Raw genomic sequence first — 23221 nt, 5'->3', positions numbered from 1 at the left:
GAGGAACCTACATATGAAATTTGAGAAAGATCCCTTTTGTGCTTTCTGAGAAATAGCGATAACAAACTTCAATTGTCAAAATCCAAGATGGCTGCCTGTCGGCCATGTTGTTTTCCGATTGGTCTCAAAATGCAATATGCATAACTAAGCACCGAGGGAAACATACATATGAAATTTGAGAACGATCCCTTCATTACTTTCTGAGAAATAGCGATAACAAACTTCAATTGTCAAAATACAAGATGGCTGCCTGTCGGCCATGTTGTTTTCCGATTGGTCTCAAAATGCAATATGCATAACTAGGCACCAAGAGGAACCTACATCTGAAATTTGAGAAAGATCCCTTTTGTGCTTTCTGAGAAATAGCGATAACAAACTTCAATTGTCAAAATCCAAGATGGCTGCCTGTCGGCCATGTTGTTTTCCAATTGGTCTCAAAATACAATATGCATAACTAGGCACCAAGGGGAACATATATATGAAATTTGAGAACGATCCCTTCATTACTTTCTGAGAAATAGCGATAACAAACTTCAATTGTCAAAATCCAAGATGGCTGCCTGTCGGCCATGTTGTTTTCCGATTGGTCTCAAAATGCAATATGCATAACTAGGCACCAAGAGGAACCTACATCTGAAATTTGAGAAAGATCCCTTTTGTGCTTTCTGAGAAATAGCGATAACAAACTTCAATTGTCAAAATCCAAGATGGCTGCCTGTCGGCCATGTTGTTTTCCGATTGGTCTCAAAATGCAATATGCATAACTAGGCACCAAGAGGAACCTACATATGAAATTTGAGAAAGATCACTTTTGTGCTTTCTGAGAAATAGCGATAACAAACTTCAATTGTCAAAATCCAAGATGGCTGCCTGTCGGCCATGTTGTTTTCCGATTGGTCTCAAAATGCAATATGCATAACTAAGCACCGAGGGAAACATACATATGAAATTTGAGAACGATCCCTTCATTACTTTCTGAGAAATAGCGATAACAAACTTCAATTGTCAAAATACAAGATGGCTGCCTGTCGGCCATGTTGTTTTCCGATTGGTCTCAAAATGCAATATGCATAACTAGGCACCAAGAGGAACCTACATCTGAAATTTGAGAAAGATCCCTTTTGTGCTTTCTGAGAAATAGCGATAACAAACTTCAATTGTCAAAATCCAAGATGGCTGCCTGTCGGCCATGTTGTTTTCCAATTGGTCTCAAAATACAATATGCATAACTAGGCACCAAGGGGAACATATATATGAAATTTGAGAAAGATCCCTTCAGTACTTTCTGAGAAATAGCGATAACAAACTTCAATTGTCAAAATCCAAGATGGCTGCCTGTCGGCCATGTTGTTTTCCGATTGGTCTCAAAATGCAATATGCATAACTAGGCACCGAGGGAAACCTACATATGAAATTTGAGAAAGATCCCTTTTGTGCTTTCTGAGAAATAGCGATAACAAACTTCAATTGTCAAAATCCAAGATGGCTGCCTGTCGGCCATGTTGTTTTCCGATTGGTCTCAAAATGCAATATGCATAACTAGGCACCAAGGGGAACATATATATGAAATTTGAGAAAGATCCCTTCAGCACTTTCTGAGAAATAGCGATAACAAGAATTGTTTACGGACGGAGGGACGGACGGACGGACGGACGACGGACCACGGACGCAGGGCGATTTGAATAGCCCACCATCTGATGATGGTGGGCTAAAAATATCTTAATGGAAAAAATACCCACACGACTGATTTGTCAATGTGAATGGCCATACCAGGGACACATAGAATATACTGTATGTATGTACGTCCCTGCATATTTCCCTTTGATTATCGACTCGCCTGTAATCCATATGCTAATCAAAGTTGAACAGGTCATTCTGGCCGGACTGCTTTTTGAGAAAATGAGCTTAACACAAAAAACTTGGCTTTCAAGTCCAGATTCCTGCATCCTTAACTTCCAGTCACTGTACCATAAATTCTGGTTTCCGTAAAAAATGTTATGTAGAGATACATGTGATCTTATACTTGCACTTTTTGAGAAATGGATCTATTTATGTAAAACTTTGAAGTGAAACCCTGCCATGCTCTCCCTGCTGGAAAAGTATTTAGAGGATATCTTAGAGGATACCTTGGTGTCTTCAAAAGATAATCTAATACCAAATATATTTCACGAATGTGGCTAATATTTTAATATTGCATAGCAAAATATTCAGAGGCAGCTCAATCTCCCACAATTCATTATGGTCCACCATCAACGGCTCACTAATATACACCAAATCGTGATGTTAGGTATTTTATCTTGCATTATAATGTCGTATAACACGGAGGAGAGCTGTATGCAAATCTCAGATATCCCCATTCCACCTGTACATGCCTCAACATTCAAGGTGGAGAATGAGCATGAAATACAACAAAAGTCACAAATCTTATAAATAACATTTATTATAAATGTTTGCATTTACAATGTACCAAGCGTTGAACACATGTTCCATACTGACTTACCCTGGTAATAAACACCAGGAACAGAAAAGCATTGCTAATCATCTGCTGTAACTACACTGTATCATATCACCGAAATTCTCCAGACTAATTATTTTCATCGATTAATATTACTACATAATTTGTGACAAGTTTTTAAAATTATTTCACATGAAAAGAAAACCAATAAGTGACTATTTTTATCGTCACAAAGTATGCATGCAAAAAAACCTAAACAATAGCAATATCACCAGTCAATGATAGTCAATTAATCAACATATTTTTCTTCCTCACTTCCTAACAAATTATGATTAATCTGTACAAAGCTGTATATTTGGAAATCAACACTGTTTTAATTTGATAAGAAAAAGAAAATTTAATGGTCATGATAACCATTTTAATACATTGTTAAATTCCAGAGTAAATAATTTCATCTTGTTGAAAACAAGCCAATTAAATAAACATATATTTGAATAACTTGAGTTTAGATATCTAGTTACTTATTTATCTCTATCCACGTCTTTGTCCTAAATAAAAGCAAGTCGAGATTTTACCAATATAATTCAGATATCTTTATTTTAATTAGAGATATCTTGATATCTATTTTAAATACAGACGTCTCTAATTATTGAATAAATAGTGATATATGAATTGAAAATAGAGATATCTTTATTCAAAACTAAGATATCTCTATTTAAATACAGATATCTGAATTAGGTAAAAATCCCAAAGACTTGACATACTGTTAAGAAGAGCTTGGTTATTCAAAACAAGGTAAATACTTTCAGATACATTTAGTGTTAATAAATCTTCTGTAGTTAGGATTACCATCGTAAAAACCCAACAAGTGTTTATGTGAATGTAACTTCTGTATAGATGTTCTACTTAGGGCCGTCCATCAGTGTTGAAGTTTGTTTTTTGTACTGTTTTGTTGTCTGATATTTGGGTCGGATTGTTATTTTTGTTATTGTCTGATATTTTGGTTGGATTGTTATTTTTGTTATTGTCTGATATTTTGGTCGGATTGTTATTTTTGTTATTGTCTGATATTTGGGTCAGTGTGTTAAATCTATATCATTTATATGCACACCTGTTCAATATAACGGTACTACATTTTAAAGAGTTAACTATTCTCAGTCCGTAGAGTAAATTTCCGGAGTACAATATGCCTGTGTAATGTTTACATATATTATAGCACCAAGGTTTGTATACATCATCAAAGTGTGTTCACGATAATATACACCAGTCTAGATACTTCAGTACGTACAACAGGTTATCATGCATTAGAAATAGCCCTCTGATCATCAATGTTTTGATCCTTTATTATTTCAATCATCCTGATTTAAATCAATGGGATATATTGCTTCTAAACTAATATGTATTGGTCCTTGGCTGTACGAGACACTTCAAAATAATTGTCAAAATTTACTTTACAACATGGTCTCATGGTTTACATCCCATATGTCCCGTTATAAATTCCACAACTGCCTGCTGTAACTCCATTTTAGTTTTCTCTGAAGGTCAGTTTCCATAACAATATCAGATTTGGTCCCTTATATTACCCCTGATTTCACTTAAATTCATGTACAATAATTATTGTATCTGTATATAGGATTAGGGGAAAACAAATTCAAAACAGGATTTATCATCAGTATGCCATGTCAGATAAATATCTTTTAATTTATCATCAGTATGCCATGTCAGATAAATACTTTTTGATTTATCAGTATGCCATGTCAGATAAATACTTTTTGATTTATCATCAGTATGCCATGCCAGATAAATATCTTCTATTTATCATCAGTATACTATACCAGATAAATACCTTTTAATTTATCATCAGTATACTATACCGGACAAATACCAAAAATCTTCAATTATATTTCCTTCCTTTCATACACAAAAAAATGTCAGAAATTATGTTAAATACTAATAAAGTAAATGTCAATTTTGAAATAAAACAAGGTACATGATCAATGATGGGCATACATGCATAGGTTTAAGTATAAGTTTTGTCAAACTGCAATTTACAAACTTGATCCACTGACAATATCATATTACATATATTAAAGACTTCTGATAAAATGTTTACTAGCTGTACCTAATGATCCACAAGTCATTCCTAAGTCTCACTTTAAAACTTGTCATTTGTCTCACTTTACAATTAATTAAAAAAAAAATCATTTGAAAGTTTCACATTACAACTTATCAATAAGTCTTTTGAAAGTTTCACTTACAACTTAGTCTTTTGAAAGTCTCACTTTACAACTGAAGTCGGTTGCCTATGATACATAGCTGAATATCTAGTGTTCATCAAAACCTTCCAGATCTTTCTATACTCTGAGCATCTAAACAATGTATGAAAAGAATAAGTTATTGTACACTTATTTCTTGTGGTACGTAAAATAGGGCTAACATTCTATCAAATATAACATTACTCCATTTCAATAACATGTTTATAACATTTTATTTTTACTGTGATATTGTAAGTTAATTAACATGAATAAACAATTCAAATTGACGGAATTTGTTTAAAACATTTAAAAGCAGTATCCATAACTCAAATTATTAATGAAATAGAATTGGTCAATTATTAAATTTCAATCAATTCAGGATCAATTCATAGTTTGAATCAGCACCCTATATATCTCGTACAAAAATGTACATGTATATATGGCAATTCTTCATTGATGTTTTTGACAGTGAAAACCTTTCTGATTGAATGTCATGCAATTCGGCAGATGTAGGTACCCAGAATACCAAACCTTTTAACGAGATATTTATCTAATTTACTGAAGAGCCAAATAAAGAGTTTCCGTCATGTTTTCCATAGACCAATCTGAATTGCATCATTGATGCACATCCTTATCATTCTTAGAATTTTTACTACTCAGATACTGATGATAAATGCATATTGAAGGACAGATGGAGCACATTTCAATACCCTCCTTAAAGTTTGCCGAGCTTGGAGGATTACACATTTTTAGATAAATATGTTGAGTATTACCGTAAATAAGACAAATTTAGCACAAAATAATTTTTGCGTATTACCAACAGATTTACGCCATAAAGATTTGTGCACCCACATTAACTTCTAAATAGTTTTGTGAAGTGAAATTTCAATAAAATCCATTGAAAAACAAAGAAAAAAAAATCATTCAAAAATTGTCAAAATGAATGAAGTGTACATGTATTGTAAAAATATCATGTGATTGAATACTTTTGCCAAGTCACTGAAGATTGTAACGTTTATCACCGTTACCTTAAGGTGGACAATGACATGTAACAGATCGTTTTTAAGTCCTAAACCATATAACATACCATTTTCATCCTGAAATAAATCCCCTCCCCTGGTGTGAAAGTTAAGTATCAAAGTTTTAGGAGGGCTTATTTGAAAATAATGATTCCGCAAAGACCAAGACCAAGCACTAAAATTATATTGAACAAAATGATAACTGTGTACCTATTAACCTTGACTGTTAAATAGTACATTAAGATAATTGGGGCAATCGTAATTTAGTACAACGCTCCCAGCATGAAAAGTGCTATAATAAGAAAAGCGCTAGAATTCGGTTATTTTCAGTATCCAAATCTCCCCTAAAAGAATCTGCATAAAAAACTATCTTGCAGGTAACATAAATACTACGTCACCAACTAGGAGCCAATGTTCATCATAGCCATGTATATATGCATCCCTTGTCCCATCTACTGGTATTCACATCATTTACAAGTTATAATGACTATCGCTGCATTCACTTGGTGAAAAACAGGACAAAATTTTACAATGAAGTTAATATTAGAAGTGTCTTTAGGAAATACATTGAATATTCTGAAAATATTGGATAAAATATCAATAATCATATGAAAAAAAACTGCTTCTGAATGACAATATTTCATAGGATGGCTTCACAAATGATAGAACTAGAGTAAAATTAAATAACAATCAAAGATTATAGTGTGTATATATTATAAAATAACGAATGAGAAAAAAAATACTTGTATAAAATGATTGTAAGTCAACTGAAGCTATGCATGATCACAATCCTTTACACTGCAGATTAAAGTCACTCATTTCTATCGAATACCAAATGTTTCCATCCAGACAGCACTATTTATTCGACACCATTCTTCCATTTTCAATAAAAATAGTTATCTTTTTTCCTGTGCAGTTCTTCCTTCTATTAATACTTTCTTCATTTCTTCTGATGCGACGTCATAGTAGGATTGTCCGTCTGGTGTTGTGCCTTCTAGAGATGCACCCTGGAATATAAAGAGTGGTTACAGAAGGTGTCACATATCAACTGTAGGGTTACAGAAAGTGTCACACATCAACTGTAGGGTTACAGAAAGTGTCACACATCAACTGTAGGGTTACAGAAAGTGTCACATATCAACTGTAGGGTAACCTGTCTGATTTTGCTACAGTTTTATACATATCCAGGAATATTGTTGTTTTTAAACACTTCTTCACTTTGACCTCATATCATCGTGTTTCTTTAGCTATTGATCAACTATTATTTTCATATTCTTGTTTTACTACACCCAGATAGCAGCAAATACCTTGACTCCAGGCCAAGAAGAAGGTCAGTACCTTGACCCGGAGGCCAAAATAAAGGTCAATACCTTGTCCCCAGGCAAAGATGAATGCAAATACAATGCAACTTCCAAAGACTGATCCTTCTCAAAACCATTATTGTACCCAATAAGTACAGAGGTGTAGCGAATGGCCAGATGTAAGCCAGTGCCAATGGCAGCATTGTGAAATGATAAGAGAACTGTTGTAATTACTGCACATGAAATCAGTATTAGAGTTTAATTGTTATAAATTCCTCATTCTATGTATTCATTAAACTCCATTATATACACTGCTTCAGATACCAAACACCATCCAATCAATAGTATCCTCTGATCCTGACTGGTCAAAATGGATAACTTCTCCAAACAAAACCCTGTCTAAACCGGCCAAATATTTATGTACCATGCATGATCGATTTAGGCAAGCTACACTGTATGTTTATGATTCCAGACCAATATCTTGATCCAAGTCCATGGGTTTTGGTGAAAACTTTGTGTGATGATTAAAGTATATATATCATCAATGCCATTGTGTGCCCTTAATAAGAGGCCCCATGGGCCTGTATTGCTCACCAGATTTTACAGCAACTATTAATATAAGTTGATCTAGGTCATTTCTGCAGATACTAAGCTGATTACTACTTTATATTCAAATATCAGAGTAGGGTAGGTTAAGTCTATTATTTATTATCTAGTCCTTCATTCCAGCATACTTTTGGCTTAATATCAGGTCTCAAAAAGTCTCTTGAATATCGATAAATCATCGACTAAAGATTTAAGACACCTGTGACCTTAAATGTAACTTCATCTTCAACAATTGCGAAACAAGTTATATCAACAAATGGAAGTATGTGAGGGATCTTACGTATATACTGAGACACGAAATTAGAGAACCCGGGGAAAACCCACATAGTCGAGCAGGTGACCCCATATACCTTTTCACGTCTGATCGGGGAATCAAACACCTTACCACTGTGACACCCAACCACCTGTGACCTTGAATGTAGGTCAAGTTCATTCATTTGTACAAACTTGGAAGCCCTTCACTCCAGCATGCCACAGGCCCAATATTAGGTCTTTGGGCCTTTTGGTTATTGAGAAGAAGTTGTTTGAATGGAAGAGTTGACGCCGGGCTGACGACCAGACATATGGCCGATGGACACAGCACCACAGCATAAGGTCACCTACCCAGGTGAGCTAACAAATATGGCTGTGCGGGAAAGATTTCCAGATCTAGCCTTAATTGGTCCACATGCCCACTCACCGAATTTATTAGTACTTTCACACATTCTAAGTGGTTCTCAAATATTGCTGCCAACAAAGGAGTCATGTCATAGCTATCTGTTGCCTGAAAAAGAAAAATAAAGAAAAATCACTTTGCCTGCTTCTATCTTAACCCTTTATAAATCAGATCACTAATTCCAGTGAAGCAAAGCACTTTAAACAGGTCTTGTCACTTTCAGGAGTCTTAGTGGTCTAGTGGAAGGATGTCAAACTGAACTGGTGATCTAACACGGAGTCACAGTGGTCTAGTGGAAGGATGTCAAACTGAACTGGTGATCTAACACCGAGTCACAGTGATCTATTGGAAGGATGACAAACTGAACTGGTGATCTAACACCGAGTCACAGTGGTCTAATGGAAGGATGTCAAACTGAACTGGTGATCTAACACTGAGTCACAGTGGTCTAGTGGAAGGATGTCAAACTGAACTGGTGATATAACACTGAGTCACAGTGGTCTAGTGAAGGATGTCAAACTGAACTGGTGATCTAACACTATAGGGAGTCACAGTGGTCTAGTGGAAGGATGTCAAACTGAACTGGTGATCTAACACGGAGTCACAGTGGTCTAATGGAAGGATGTCAAACTGAACTGGTGATCTAACACGGAGTCACAGTGGTCTAATGGAAGGATGTCAAACTGAACTGGTGATATAACACCGAGTCACAGTGGTCTAGTGGAAGGATGTCAAACTGAACTGTGATCTAACACCGAGTCACAGTGGTCTAGTGGAAGGATGTCAAACTGAACTGGTGATCTAACACTGAGTCACAGTGGTCTAATGGAAGGATGTCAAACTGAACTGGTGATCTAACACTGAGTCACAGTGGTCTAGTGGAAGGATGTCAAACTGAACTGGTGATCTAACACTGAGTCACAGTGGTCTAATGGAAGGATGTCAAACTGAACTGGTGATCTAACACTATAGGAGTCACAGTGGTCTAATGGAAGGATGTCAAACTGAACTGGTGATCGTACACTGTAGGGAGTCACAGTGGTCTAGTGGAAGGATGTCAAACTGAACTGGTGATCTAACACTGAGTCACAGTGGTCTAATGGAAGGATGTCAAACTGAACTGGTGATCTAACACTATAGGGAGTCACAGTGGTCTAATGGAAGGATGTCAAACTGAACTGGTGATCGTACACTGTAGGGAGTCACAATGGTCTAGTGGAAGGATGTCAAACTGAACTGGTGATCTAACACTGAGTCACAGTGGTCTAGTGGAAGGATGTCAAACTGAACTGGTGATCGTACACCGAGTCACAGTGGTCTAGTGGAAGGATGTCAAACTGAACTGGTGATCGTACACTGAGTCACAATGGTCTAGTGGAAGGATGTCAAACTGAACTGGTGATCTAACACTGAGTCACAGTGGTCTAGTGGAAGGATGTCAAACTGAACTGGTGATTTAACACTGAGTCATAGTGGTCTACTGAAGGACGTCAAACTGAACTGGTGATATAACACTGAGTCACAGTGGTCTAGTGGAAGGATGTCAAACTGAACTGGTGATCTAACACTGAGTCACAGTGGTCTAGTGGAAGGATGTCAAACTGAACTGGTGATCGTACACTGAGTCACAATGGTCTAGTGGAAGGATGTCAAACTGAACTGGTGATCTAACACTGAGTCACAGTGGTCTAGTGGAAGGATGTCAAACTGAACTGGTGATTTAACACTGAGTCATAGTGGTCTACTGAAGGATGTCAAACTGAACTGGTGATATAACACTGAGTCACAGTGGTCTAGTGGAAGGATGTCAAACTGAACTGGTGATCTAACACTGAGTCACAGTGGTCTAGTGGAAGGATGTCAAACTGAACTGGTGATATAACACTAAGTCACAGTGGTCTAGTGGAAGGATGTCAAACTGAACTGGTGATCGTACACCGAGTCATAGTGGTCTACTGAAGGATGTCAAACTGAACTGGTGATATAACAATGAGTCACAGTGGTCTAGTGGAAGGATGTCAAACTGAACTGGTGATCGTACACCGAGTCATAGTGGTCTACTGAAGGATGTCAAACTGAACTGGTGATCGTACACTGTAGGGAGTCACAGTGGTCTAGTGGAAGGATGTCAAACTGAACTGGTGATCTAACACTGAGTCACAGTGGTCTAGTGAAGGATGTCAAACTGAACTGGTGATCGTACACTGTAGGGAGTCACAGTGGTCTAGTGGAAGGATGTCAAACTGAACTGGTGATCTAACACTGAGTCACAGTGGTCTACTGAAGGATGTCAAACTGAACTGGTGATCTAACACTGAGTCACAGTGGTCTACTGAAGGATGTCAAACTGAACTGGTGATCTAACACTATAGGGAGTCACAGTGGTCTAGTGGAAGGATGTCAAACTGAACTGGTGATCTAACACTGAGTCACAGTGGTCTAATGGAAGGATGTCAAACTGAACTGGTGATCTAACACTGAGTCACAGTGGTCTAGTGGAAGGATGTCAAACTGAACTGGTGATCTAACACTGAGTCACAGTGGTCTAGTGAAGGATGTCAAACTGAACTGGTGATCTTACACTGAGTCACAGTGGTCTATTGGAAGGATGTCAAACTGAACCGGTGATCTAAGAATTCCTTATACACACCAAGGCATTGTGTTTTTTCCTTGAATAAAGATATTTATTTTGCTGTGATTTTAGTCAAACTATATGGCAGTGCTGGAAATGTTGTTAACAAGCTATTTTTTATTGGTATTTCAGCATGGCTTCAAATTGTTAAAATTGTATACGGGACATGCCCTAAGTGGACCAGTGTTATGAATCAACTTAATGCTTTGGTGTCACCTCAATTTCCCCAAATGTTTGTTTGTACATATTCTTTTAAGATTTCAGCAGTTTAGAAACATTTCCGGTTCATTCTGTTCCTGATATAAAGAAAACTACTTACATTTACTTCTGCACCACTTTTCAGTAGAAGCTTTAGGACTTCGATCTGTCCATAGTCTGCAGCCATATGTAGGAGAGTTCTTTTCTTCACAACTTCATTTACATTAACACCCTTAAGTTAAAAACAATAATTGTTATCATGATGATTTATGTGAAACATTAGGATGAAAAGCAATGATTTTTTTGGGCTATGTTTCATGTGTATACGTACATCAAAACAAAGAGTTTGAACACTGACCGTGTAAAGCATTAATGCTAAATCTGTTCCCCTTCTGCAAAGGATCATTTCTGACCAAATTTGGTTAAACTCCATCGATTACTTTATGACCAGTAGTGATTCAAAGCAAATGTTAACGGACAAGGGACAGACGGGAGGCCACACCATGGCTGGTTAGCTAAAAATTAATACAAGAAATTGGTTTCTTTAAAAAAGTTTTAACAAATTTTATTGAGAAGAGCTGTATTTAGTGAATAATTCATTCCTGACAAATGTTACTTCTTAACTGCTGATTTTTAAAAAATAATTTTTTTAAGATTTTGTTCTGAAATATTTCTAAATGTTTTTATCGAATTATCTTGGACATGTATCTGCAGTTTTGGCAATTTGGTTGTCCCTATATTCTTATATACTGTTACAGTATTGGATTCATTCAATGCCTCAAGCTCTTTATAATGGACTTAAGAGTACACATTTCGTTAAACCAATCTTCTTCACTTTTTTAGAAGTTGCTGTCTTTTTAGCTTTGATTGTCAAATGACAAAAGTCAATGAAATTACGAATTATCATCAATTGCATTTTTAACACTATTGGCGTTTGCTTCATTCCACTCTACCATTATAACAAAGTCCTCAGCTATTGGGACATCAGCTGAAAACTAGGGATAGTTCAAAAGAGATTGTTTTAGGACAGTGATGTGAAGAAATAATTGCAGTCATGTGCATACAGAAGTAGTTTACAAGAGGTGTCTATACCTATTCTCACGTCCTTAACATAAACATGAAACAAGAGGCCCAGAGGGACCTATATCGCTCACCTGAATGGATTTGACCAAACAAAATAACGCTCATGTTCAATTCAATCAGAATTTAACTTGTTGAATTTGAACAAAGCTAATATATAACAGGATATTACCCCAAAGGTTCAGACTCTTTAGGGGTGTGTGAAAAGACCTCAGGGATTGTCTTTGTGACATGAAACTAACCCCACCCCCCCCCCCCCCACTTTTTGTTGATCTCACTCAGAAATGAAAGCTAAATCTACAGCTTGATTTGTTGTTTAAGTCAGACTTCTTTTTTGGGAGCTACGTATACATGGTCTAAAGCCTCTTTGAAAAGTTTCCAAACATATTCCAGGACTGGTTTATATTTATGTTTGGAGCAAGAAAACAATTTCCCAATTCAGCATCTGACAATTTACTAACAAGTGATTTTTTGCAATTGTTCTTAGTTGCCTATATGGTAACATTGTTTTGATTACAATGAATATGATCAATCAAAGGACCAAAGGCCTGAATTAATAAATAAGAAATTCAAAATTGGATATTATAGTCTGGCAGCTATATTTGTATGACCAGATGAAATGTCTCCATCTGGTTATTCCTATTCTATATATAGAATATATATATATTCAAGAAAACATGTATAACATATTTATCTGCTGACAACTTCCCAATAGCTGAGTAAAGTTCTTTCCCTGACGTATTTCTTTAATGTTTTTGAAGATCATTAATGATATACTTCTGAATCAGTAAAGCTGCTTGTAAACTTTTAAAAACAATCAACTGAGAGACAAATCGGTCTAGTGAATGAAACTGTGAAAGGCCACAGGTTTAGTAACATTATATAATTAGACAACACCGCCATTTTGGCCCATTAGTGATGACCATGTGATTAGTCACGTGACAGCTGAAGTTATCCCATGGAATGTTTGGCTGCGAAGCTATTCATAGAATTGCAAACATTTGACTACATTAGCCCGACTGGTTTTAGGCTTATAATATATGAAATGTTCCTGCATATGAACTTAGGATGAACAAATGAGTCTTAAGACATGTGGATATTTTCCCTGTACATGTGGACACATGTTAATTTCCACCACGATCAAACTGATTTTTTTTACTTTCGTTTACAAGGCAGGATTGAGACAGAACTACGTAATCATAGGCCAACAAAATTATATATACTGATTAAGAAAATATATATATTTATAATCTAAAATAGTCTAGAACACCAATCATTCATATTTCATTATAAATCATTGCATTAAACAGTAAAACACTGGAACCATCAGTTAAATCTTGTTAATAATTGCTGTTAAAATAGGAACTGTATTAGCCTGCAAATGTATAGCCAAAGGCATCCCAACGTTAAAAAGTCATGAGGAGGAATTGGTGACCATTGTTGGGTTCGAGATAATTATATATAATTTGTCTTGATTTTCCTATTCATTCATCCTCTATTAACGTCAGTGAGTAACTAATGTTGTGTGAAAATTAGCCTTTCTATGCAGGTTTTCTGAACACACCTGGTGATGTCAGCAGTTGCAATCGGCAATACCCCTTAGCCAGGTTGGGCCAGGGGAGAAGTCCTGATTTCAATATTATAGTGGTATTCCTCATTATTTATTTCTCATTTCTCTAAATCTGAATAAAACAAAAAAAATAGGGTGCGGCAGGTTGCTTCGTTTTACCATGGCCATATCACGCTTTTTGTCACGTATACCTTTTCTGGCATAAATGGTTCGATTTGCTATTGTTTATATTTTATAACTATATATACAGTAGCTATTATAGTGGAATACCAGTTACCACTATCCGACTATACCTGGTAATAGTGAAATCAGGACTTCTCCCCGAGCTGTTAACGGCCTCATAAACACCTGTGTTTGTGTATTATCTGATATTTTGATTGGCTAACTATATCTTTGCCTTATTATCTCTCTTCACGAGACGTACAGCTATTGTTATTACGACGTAGCACTGTTACATAGGCCTATGTCGACGATGGATTGAGATGATTCACCGTGGTCAGAGAATCGGCCTACTCATCGACTACAGAATAGTCCATAAGCGGAGTATACATACCTTTTCCAAATGGGCTTTGACGGACGAAATGTCACCATTTTGTACAACCCATTGAAGATCTCGTAGTTCAGACATGGTACTTTGCACCAGTATTGAGCTATAGCTTACTTTCCCCTAACTTTTATCCCACTATACGAGACCGGAAGTAATCTCACCCTAAAACCTGTCCTTTTGCAACGAAAGATTTGATTAGTTCACGCAGGATACCGTCAGCCAATCAAAGTAGTTTTGTTCTAACCCAGACAGAATCGAGTTTTAAAGGGGTAGAGGCTTGAAGGGGAAACATTGTCACTATCGCAAAAGTGTATGTGATATAAAGAAGTGGGAAAATATCGTTATTTTGATCAGAGACATATGTCTCTGTTTTGATATAGACACTAGCTGTTTTGGGCAAACACGTTCATGGAATCAGTGAAAACGGGTAATTTTTACCATTTCATTAACTTTCCAAGGACATAACTGTTACACTAGAAATCAATTATTTCAATCAACTCAGCCATTTTTCTGTGAACAAATATCAGCCAAAGGAGAAGGTGCACAGGACGGCTAAATCGGCCCACGCTGATTGTCTCCCCGGTAGCATTTTATTAGACAATTAGGGTGACATTACATCATGTAACAATGTTGACCCAGTCCTTAAAGTAGGCCTACCTACGGTATCTTATTTACTATAAGATATAGCGTTATAGATCTATACTTAAAAGATATCTCATATGTATAATGATCTATATATATATCTATGCACTTGAGAATCTAATATACAATTAATGCACATTAGATCTAGATAATCTACTTGCATTCTGTCACCTTCAACATTTTTTGATATAGAGAGAAAACATGGTCAGTGTCTTAAAATATAAGCTGTATTTTAAAGAAAGACAAAAGTGGCGAGCCTTGGCGAGAATAAGTATCGAATAGCAGCAATGTTAACGTTATGTAGGATATATAGGAATGCTGTTGGAAATGTCCAAAAAGCAATAGTTCAGACATTAAGACAAAAATTACAAATTAAACAATTAATTAGATGATTTGTCCGTTCGCTTAAACCTCGAGGGTAGCGGGTTAGGGTTAGGTAATCCAGTATCATGCCAGGTTAGAGTTAGGGTTAGGGTTAGGGTTAGGTAATCCAGTATCATGCCAGGTTAGAGTTAGGGTTAGGGTTAGGGTTAGGGTTAGGTAATCCAGTATCATGCCAGGTTAGAGTTAGGGTAAGGGTTAGGGTTAGGGTTAGGGTATTCCAGTATCATCCGAGGTTAGAGTTAAGGTTAGGTAATCCAGTATCATGCCAGGTTAGAGTTAGGGTTAGGTAATCCAGTATCATGCCAGGTTAGGGTTAGGGCTAGGTAATCCAGTATCATGCCAGGTTAGAGTTAGGGTTAGGTAATCCAGTATCATGCCCAGGTTAGGGTTAGGGTTAGGGCTAGGTAATCCAGTATCACCCCAGGTTAGGTTTAAGGTTATGGTTCGGGATTAGGGTTTAATCCCTGTGCACTGGCCGAAGAGTTTACATGTTAGTCTTAAGTCTGCTGCTAACTAATAGATCTTGTAGGTTTTTGTTTTTGCGGTACGCTGTAACTAGTCTGTTTTTATAGATTTCAGGAAATTCTGACTTTAGTTTATTGTAATGTTCTCTTACCTTTCTCCCTACTACTGTGGCTGTTGTGTTATACGTTATTACAAAAGGTAGGATCTGGTTTGGCACAGATTGTTCGTTTATGCCGTGTGGGGTTAAAGTCTGGAGTTTATCAATCCAAAAACCTTCTCTCTCATTTAGAAAACTAGAATCTGGTACCTGTTCTATCGGTGTTATGTTTACGTGCTCTAAACTATGTCCGTTTTGGTTAAAGTGTCTCGCAACTGGTTTATCTTTTTCGTGTCTTATATCAAAACGGTGTCTTGTGAATCTATCTCTTAACGACAAAGACGTTTGCCCTACGTATTGCGAATCACATTTCCTACAAGTGATAAGATAAATTACGTTTTTAGAGTTACAATTAAGGTCTTGTTTCATGTTAAATACTTCTGTTGTTTTTGAACTATAGAAGCAGACGGTGACTTGGAGAAAGGGGCATGTTTCACAACGTTTACTGTTACAGGCTTCCGCTATATAACCATTTTTAGGGGCTATTTCTTTTAAAGTTTCCCCTTTGATTTTACGTAGAAATCTATATGAATAGTTTCGGTTTCTGAGAGCCCTGAATAAGATGTTTACGGCATTGTTAAAGTCCGACTCTCGAGTACAGATTCTATGGAAACGAATTATCTGCGATTTAATGATGCCCTTAAAGGAATGTTTCGGATGGAACGACTTTTTGTGAAGAAGTTGGTGAGAATCTGTTGGTTTGAAGAACACTTTAATGTCTAGTTTTCCTGTTTGATCGAATTTTGGGCCTTTAAACACAGTCGTATCTAAGAAATCTATCGAATCATTGCTAATGGTTGCCTTAAGTTTTATGCATGGATGATGGTTATTGAGAGTATCGAAAAAGTCATCAAAATCACTCCTTGAATGTGTCCAAATAATGAAGATATCGTCCAGAAATCTAACATAAACTAAAGGTTGTTTTGAACATTTTGCTAACGCTTCCTTTTCAAAATCGGCCATAAAAATGTTGGCATAGCTCGGAGCAAATTTCTTACCCATTGCTGTTCCGGATATTTGGAGATACCATTTACCGTTGAATTCAAAATCGTTCCTTTCTAAACCTGATTTTAACATTTCTAGTATTTCTAAATCGGGTCTTTCTGGGTCCGGGTTGTTTTGAAAAATCTTTCCTACCGCTCTCAGTCCATCACGGTTGTCGATATTGGTATACATGCTATCAACATCTAAACTACCGAGTAGACTGTCCTTAGGTATGGTTTAAGTTCCTGATCTTGTTAATGAAATCATTGGTATCTTTCAGATAGACTGGATGTTTCATTGACAAAGGGGCTAAAAAATGGTCAATGTATTCTGCTATTCTGTATGACTCACTCTCAACATCTGATATTATTGGTCTCCCTGGTGGTATTTTATATGGATCTGACCATTGTCCTGGTGCTTTGTGTATTTTCGGTAGTATATACACATGTCTAGGTTTAGGGTTTTCTTTAGGGTTAAGGTTACTTGTTAGGTGTCAGGTGCTTACTTCTACCTAGCCTATGAATGATGTTGCTAAGTTCTGCACTAGTTTTAGGATTAGGATAGATCGGCGAGTCCAGTTGTCTATAGTGTTTAGGGTTATTGAGTTGTCTTTCTACTTCCCAGATGTAGTCTGCCCTATCCAAAATTACTGTTGCTGAGCCTTTGTCGGCTTTCTTAATAACTATCGACTGGTCATTTTTCAAAGATGTTATTGCTTTCTTTTCTGCCAAATTCAAATTGGGCTGTTCTTTACTGACTGTAATTTTGGAAAGATCTTTAAAGATGTCTTTTACCGAATTTTGAATGTTTGAAGGAATCGCACTTTCTGGGGGATTCCATTGGCTTTTGTCGACAAATTTCTTACTTTCAGCTGATTTGGATTTGCCATTGAAAAAATGTGTAATTTTGAGTTTTCTGCCGAGGTCTTTGGCCGAATCAATAAAATCATTGCTCGAAATATTTCTAGGCGTCGGTATAAATTTCAAACCTCTATCGAGAAGCTGGATTTCATCTGGGTTTAAAGTCCTAGAGCTTAGGTTTATTGTGTTAGTTGGGTTATCTGAGGGGCGATCCTGGTTCAACCCTTTAGGATCTAGGCAAAAAAAACCTTGGCATTTTTTTTACCTGAGATACCCAAGAGCGGACAAGTTCATTGGCCGTGGCCTCGGTCCAATGAATGCCGTCTGAGTTGAATCGGTGCCCCCCAGCGATCCTACTGTCCAAAGTAACCGTGGCCTTGTTTTGAATGTCCAAAAGGTGCCTATTAAATGCCGAAAGATTGTCAGATTCCCTAGGTTTTGTTTTGGCCAGTTTTTCCGAAATGGGCACGATTGTGAAATAGTATCGTGCCAAGGGAATCGACTTTTTCAATACGTCACGAAGGACGGATAGGTCCCGAAACACATCAATCATGTTTTGGGCCGACCTATCATTAATTCCAATGTTTACAATTACATGGGTTGGAAGACCAGAGTGCGCATAATTCTTTACTATGTTTACAATGTGCCTAATCTTCGCACCTGGGTAGGATTCAATTTGGACGGTAGGATCAGAGAGAGACGTTACCCGGGAGAGGTTAGAGGCTCCTATCACCAGAATCGGTTTGTTAATTGGCGGGAGTTGCCATTCCGATTTGTTAGGGGTGTTAGGGTGGCGGTTAATGGAGGGTGGTTTAGTGGCCGCCTCCGCATAGCTGGGAGGTGACCTAGGAGGGTTAGGAGTGCGGGTTTTGTTAGGGGTTTGAAGAGGTTTTACGTTGAGAGCCCTGCGAGACTTGCGGGGCGTGTTAGCAGGTGAAGGAGAAGAAGAGTCCCGTTTACGCTTAGGCGTACTCGGGGTGGGGGGAGGTGAAAGGGAGGAAAAGCGGTTACCAGTGGTGATGTTAGGGTTGTTAGTTAGGCGAGAGGAAGCCCGGGTGCGGCGGCGGTTAGGAGTTTGGAAGGTGTCAGTCTGGTTAGGGTTAGAGTGGGAAGAAGGAGGAGGAGGAGGCGGAGGAGAAGAAAAGGATGAGGGAGAAGTGGGGGATGAGTTAGCTGGGGCCGAGATGCGGGTGGGTCGAGAGTCATTGACAGGTATAGCACAAAGGCTTGGCAGCATGTTTTTGAATGTCGAGACCGTGTCATCTCGAAGTTTATTTTTAAAGTTTTTTCTTGCCCAATCCAAAGAAGAGTCCGAAAAAGAATTGACCATATTCCTACTAAAGTTGTGGGCCCTAATTGTACCTAAAAGTTCCGAAATTCTGGCACGGTAATGCTCCAGCAAGGCTTGGGCTGTGAATTTAGCCCAAGACATGTGGACGTTTTGGAGGCGCTCTAAAATGGAGCGGTTAGCTTGAGCGGGTTTAAGGAATTTGGAAAGATTTGCTACCTGTCTCTGAAACCCTCTGGTTGGGGGACCACCCTTAGCCTGAACCTCTATAACCGAAATGTAGTGAATGGCCTGAATCAGTTGGAAAAAAAGCCGAATGTATTTGGCGTTCGGATTAGAATTTCTGTTTTTTGGCTTTTGCCATCGCTTACTTCCGTACGCCATCTTGATAAAAATTGGAGGTTCAGACTACTGTGGGAAATTAGAAAAGATAGTGTATGACCAAAAAATTGGAAAGCAAATAAATGGGGGTCAAAAAATTGTTTTTTGAGAAAAATGACCGAAAATGAGGACAAAAATGATATTCATATAAAAAGATGGAACTGAAAAATATGTTTTTACCCCTAAAAAAGCACTAAAAATTTAAAAAAGCACTAAAAAAACACTAAAAAAAAGCACTAAAAAGCTGAAAAGGAAATTAATGATTAGTACATGTCAAACAACAAATGATAAAACAAAACCTGTAAAAGAAATTAAACGATTAGGAATACACAATAATATACCAAAGTACACTTCAAAGGATATGAGGATGATTCCGAAGCCGTCAATGCCACTACTAGTTTCGACGATATGTCTTCTTCAGGTGGCAGGTGTAGACTGAAGAACCTAGGGTAGGGTTAGGGTAATCCAGTATCACCCCAGGTTAGGGTTAGGGTTAGGTAATCTAGTATCACCCCAGGTTAGAGTTAGGGTTAGGTAATCCAGTATCACCCCAGGTTAGGGTTAGGGTAAGGTAATCCAGTATCACGCCAGGTTAGAGTTAGGGTTAGGTAATCCAGTATCACTCCAGGTTAGGGTTAGGGTTAGGGTAATCCAGTATCATGCCAGGTTAGAGTTAGGTTTAGGTAATCAAGTATCACCCCAGGTTAGGGTTAGGGTTAGGTAATCCAGTATCACCCCAGGTTTATGGGGCGCCGTTTTACTATTTATTCCCATTTGGTGATATCACCTATTCGAATAGGTGATATCACCTATTCAATCAGTGATATCACCTATTCGAATAGGTGATATCATTTAATGAAACGAATAGGTGATATCACCTATTCAATCAGTGATATCACCTATTCGAATAGGTGATATCATTTAATGAAACGAATAGGTGATATCACTCATTCGAATAGGTGATATCACCAATTGGAATAGGTGATATCACTTAAAAATATTCTTAAGTGATATCACCTATTCGAATAGGTGATATCACCCATTCGAATAGGTGATATCACTTATTAAAGTCTTAAGTGATATCACCTATTCGAATGAGTGATATCACCAATACGAATAGGTGATATCACTTATGAAATTTTATAAGTGATATCACCTATTCGAATGAGTGATATCATCTATTCGTTTCATTAAATGATATTCGAATTGGTGATATCACCTATTCGAATTGGTGATATCACCTATTCGTTTCATTAAGTGATATCACCTATTCGAATGAGTGATATCACCTATTCGAATAAGTGATATCACCTATTCGATTCATTAAGTTATATCACCCATTCGAATAGGTGATATCACTCATTCGAATAGGTGATATCACTTATTGAAACGAATAGGTGATATCACTTAATGAAACGAATAGGTGATATCACTCATTCGAATAGGTGATATCACCTATTCGAATCGGTGATATCAATTAAAAAAGTTCTTAAGTGATATCGCCTATTCGAATAGGTAATATCACTCATTTGAATAGGTGATATCACCTATTAGGGTTAGGGTAATCCAGTATCACCCTAGGTTAGGGTTAGGGTGAGGTAATCCAGTATCACCCTAGGTTAGGGTTAGGGGTTAGGGTTAGGTAATCCAGTATCATCCCAGGTTAGAGTTAGGGTAATCCCACGCAGGGCAATGATCAATAGCAACCACCTGCATGTCCTTCCAACTTTGACTAGGTAAATTGAAATGCCTTGCCACAGGCAAGTCAGGCTTGTTTTCCTTGATGGAGCAACGGCGGTTGTTGATTCTCATGTTCAGCTTTTTGCTGGTTAACCCAACAAACTATATTGTGCAATATTTGCTGGAAGGAAGATCACTAAGGTAGAACTGGTGCCTAGAAACGTGTTTGTTTCCGTGTGTAAAAGTTCAAGGAGTAGTAGTGTGCAGCCAGCCGGGATCGAACCCGCGACCCTCGGCTTACTGGTCCGCCGCTCTACCAACTATGTACAGTATTTACAATTAAAACCCGGCCTGCTACACGTGGATACCTCTGCAGTGAATTTGATAGTTGGGTGGAACGAATTCGCGTGTTCAATCTATTCATCGATTGATCTCCGGTTCGATGTCCATTTTATTTCAATATCATCGATGAATCTGAGCCAGTTAAAGGCTTGGTAGGAGCAGATGCTAAAAGTTGGGATTCACGATATCCTATAACTACGTTAGCATATATGTTGTTGCATGGCGTTTTATTTAAATAATCTGTGGTATGTTTAATGTAAGATCGTAGATTTTCAACAATTGTCGTAGATGGAAGTCAATGATTTTTGACATTTTCTCCGTCGGGTGGCCTATTGAGTTGATGATGGGTCTACCCGGGTTACCCGTTTATTGATCTTAGGAAGGAAGTAGAACTTCCTTGCTTGAGCATTTTCAGGACGCAGGAAGCTGGCAGTGTCTGTGTCGATATCCCCCTTGTTAAGTATTCTATCGATAGTTTCATTGATCTGCTTGGTATATTCTTGTGTAGGGTCCTTATCGAGTTTGTGATAAAACAACTCGTTAGAAAGCTGACGACAGGCCTCTTTGACGTAGTCGCTCATGTTCTTGTGTAGGGTCCTTATCGAGTTTGTGATAAAAAAAAAACTCGTTAGAAAGCTGACGACAGTCCTCTTTGACGTAGTCGCTCCTGTTCATAATAACGACTGCAGAGCTTTTATCTGCTGACTTGATGACAATCTCAGCATTTCCTTTGGGGTCTTTAAGCGCCTGGCGTTCTAATGGCGACATATTGTCCTTTATCGTCTGTGTGCGATTGGAGTGAGTAGATACCTCCTCTTTCACTGCAGTAATGTACGCCTCACGAGCAGATATTCTGTCGGATGGGAGAGTCCATGTAATTTTTCTTGAATGGAATTGAATTATTTCTTTGTGCCGTATTAACATTTCAAGTAATTCATATCCTGCAGACAAACCTTTGCAAGGATTCAGTGTTACTCGGATTATTATCGTGAATATGACTTAATCCGTCGTCGGTAACCGCGTGATGTGTTTGACAAGTCGAGTAATAACACGATTGGCCACGCCCATACTGGCGAGAGTACGATCTTGGCCACGCCCATACTGGCGAGAGTACGATCTTTATGTTGACGAAGCGGTGTATTTGGATTGTTGTGGAACTTCTCTTACCGAAGATTTAACCACAGGCATCTGCTTATGGTAAGTATTAATAGAAAAAAAATGTATCATGGTTCTATCGCAGATTAGAACATGATCCATATCCAACCAAACATGCGTTGCAAACGAATCGTGCTAGAATGTAGTTTAACACTTTCACTGCCAGATTTTTGAATTACCAAAAATGACGTCAAAAAAACCACCTGGTCGGGCAGGTGACCCCATACCATGTCACGTCCGATCGAGCAATCGAACCCCGGCCCCTAGGTTAAAGATGCTACAGTACCAACAGCCAATAAACTACATGTCACGAAGATGCATAAATCTGCACAAATTTATCAAAACTATCTAATCATCACCAGAAAAAAGAAAGATAACAGTTTCCTGGTAATGACTGCTTTCAAGACCTAAAGTTATAAACCCACCAGAATAACCTGTCGTGTTGACCTTTGATTGACAGACGAGTGTCGATGTTCATGTTGGGTATGCAACAGTTAAAATAATACGAATGACTTTTGATATTGACAAATCAGTCATAAGACCAGATTGGTTACGTCGGTAGGTA

The 23221-nt window shown here is 37.7% G+C and overlaps 1 protein-coding gene across 1 annotated transcript; it reads right to left on the bottom strand.

Annotated features, from left to right (window-relative positions):
- Positions 1-2422: 2422 nt before the first annotated feature.
- Positions 2423-14489, bottom strand: LOC117335691 (myotrophin-like). Its single transcript, XM_033895850.1, has 4 exons — positions 14325-14489; positions 11243-11353; positions 8316-8399; positions 2423-6736 (listed from the first exon to the last, which is right to left on the bottom strand). The coding sequence occupies exons 1-4, from the start codon at positions 14397-14399 to the stop codon at positions 6626-6628; spliced, it is 381 nt and encodes a 126-aa protein (XP_033751741.1). The 5' UTR covers positions 14400-14489; the 3' UTR covers positions 2423-6625.
- Positions 14490-23221: the final 8732 nt, after the last annotated feature.

The sequence above is a fragment of the Pecten maximus genome, chromosome 10 (genome assembly GCF_902652985.1).
Source record: "Pecten maximus chromosome 10, xPecMax1.1, whole genome shotgun sequence".
NCBI classification, from domain to species: Eukaryota; Metazoa; Mollusca; class Bivalvia; order Pectinida; family Pectinidae; genus Pecten; species Pecten maximus.
This window is presented reverse-complemented; position numbering and strand designations above follow the sequence as displayed.

Coding starts and splice junctions, on each gene's coding strand:
- LOC117335691 (XM_033895850.1), bottom strand. CDS start 14,399: ATGTCTGAACTACGAGATCTTCAATGGGTTGTACAAAATGGTGACATT. Junction 11,354..14,324: donor TCAAAGCCCATTTGGAAAAG/GTATGTATACTC, acceptor TTTTAACTTAAG/GGTGTTAATGTAAATGAAGT. Junction 8,400..11,242: donor AAAGTGGTGCAGAAGTAAAT/GTAAGTAGTTTT, acceptor TTTCTTTTTCAG/GCAACAGATAGCTATGACAT.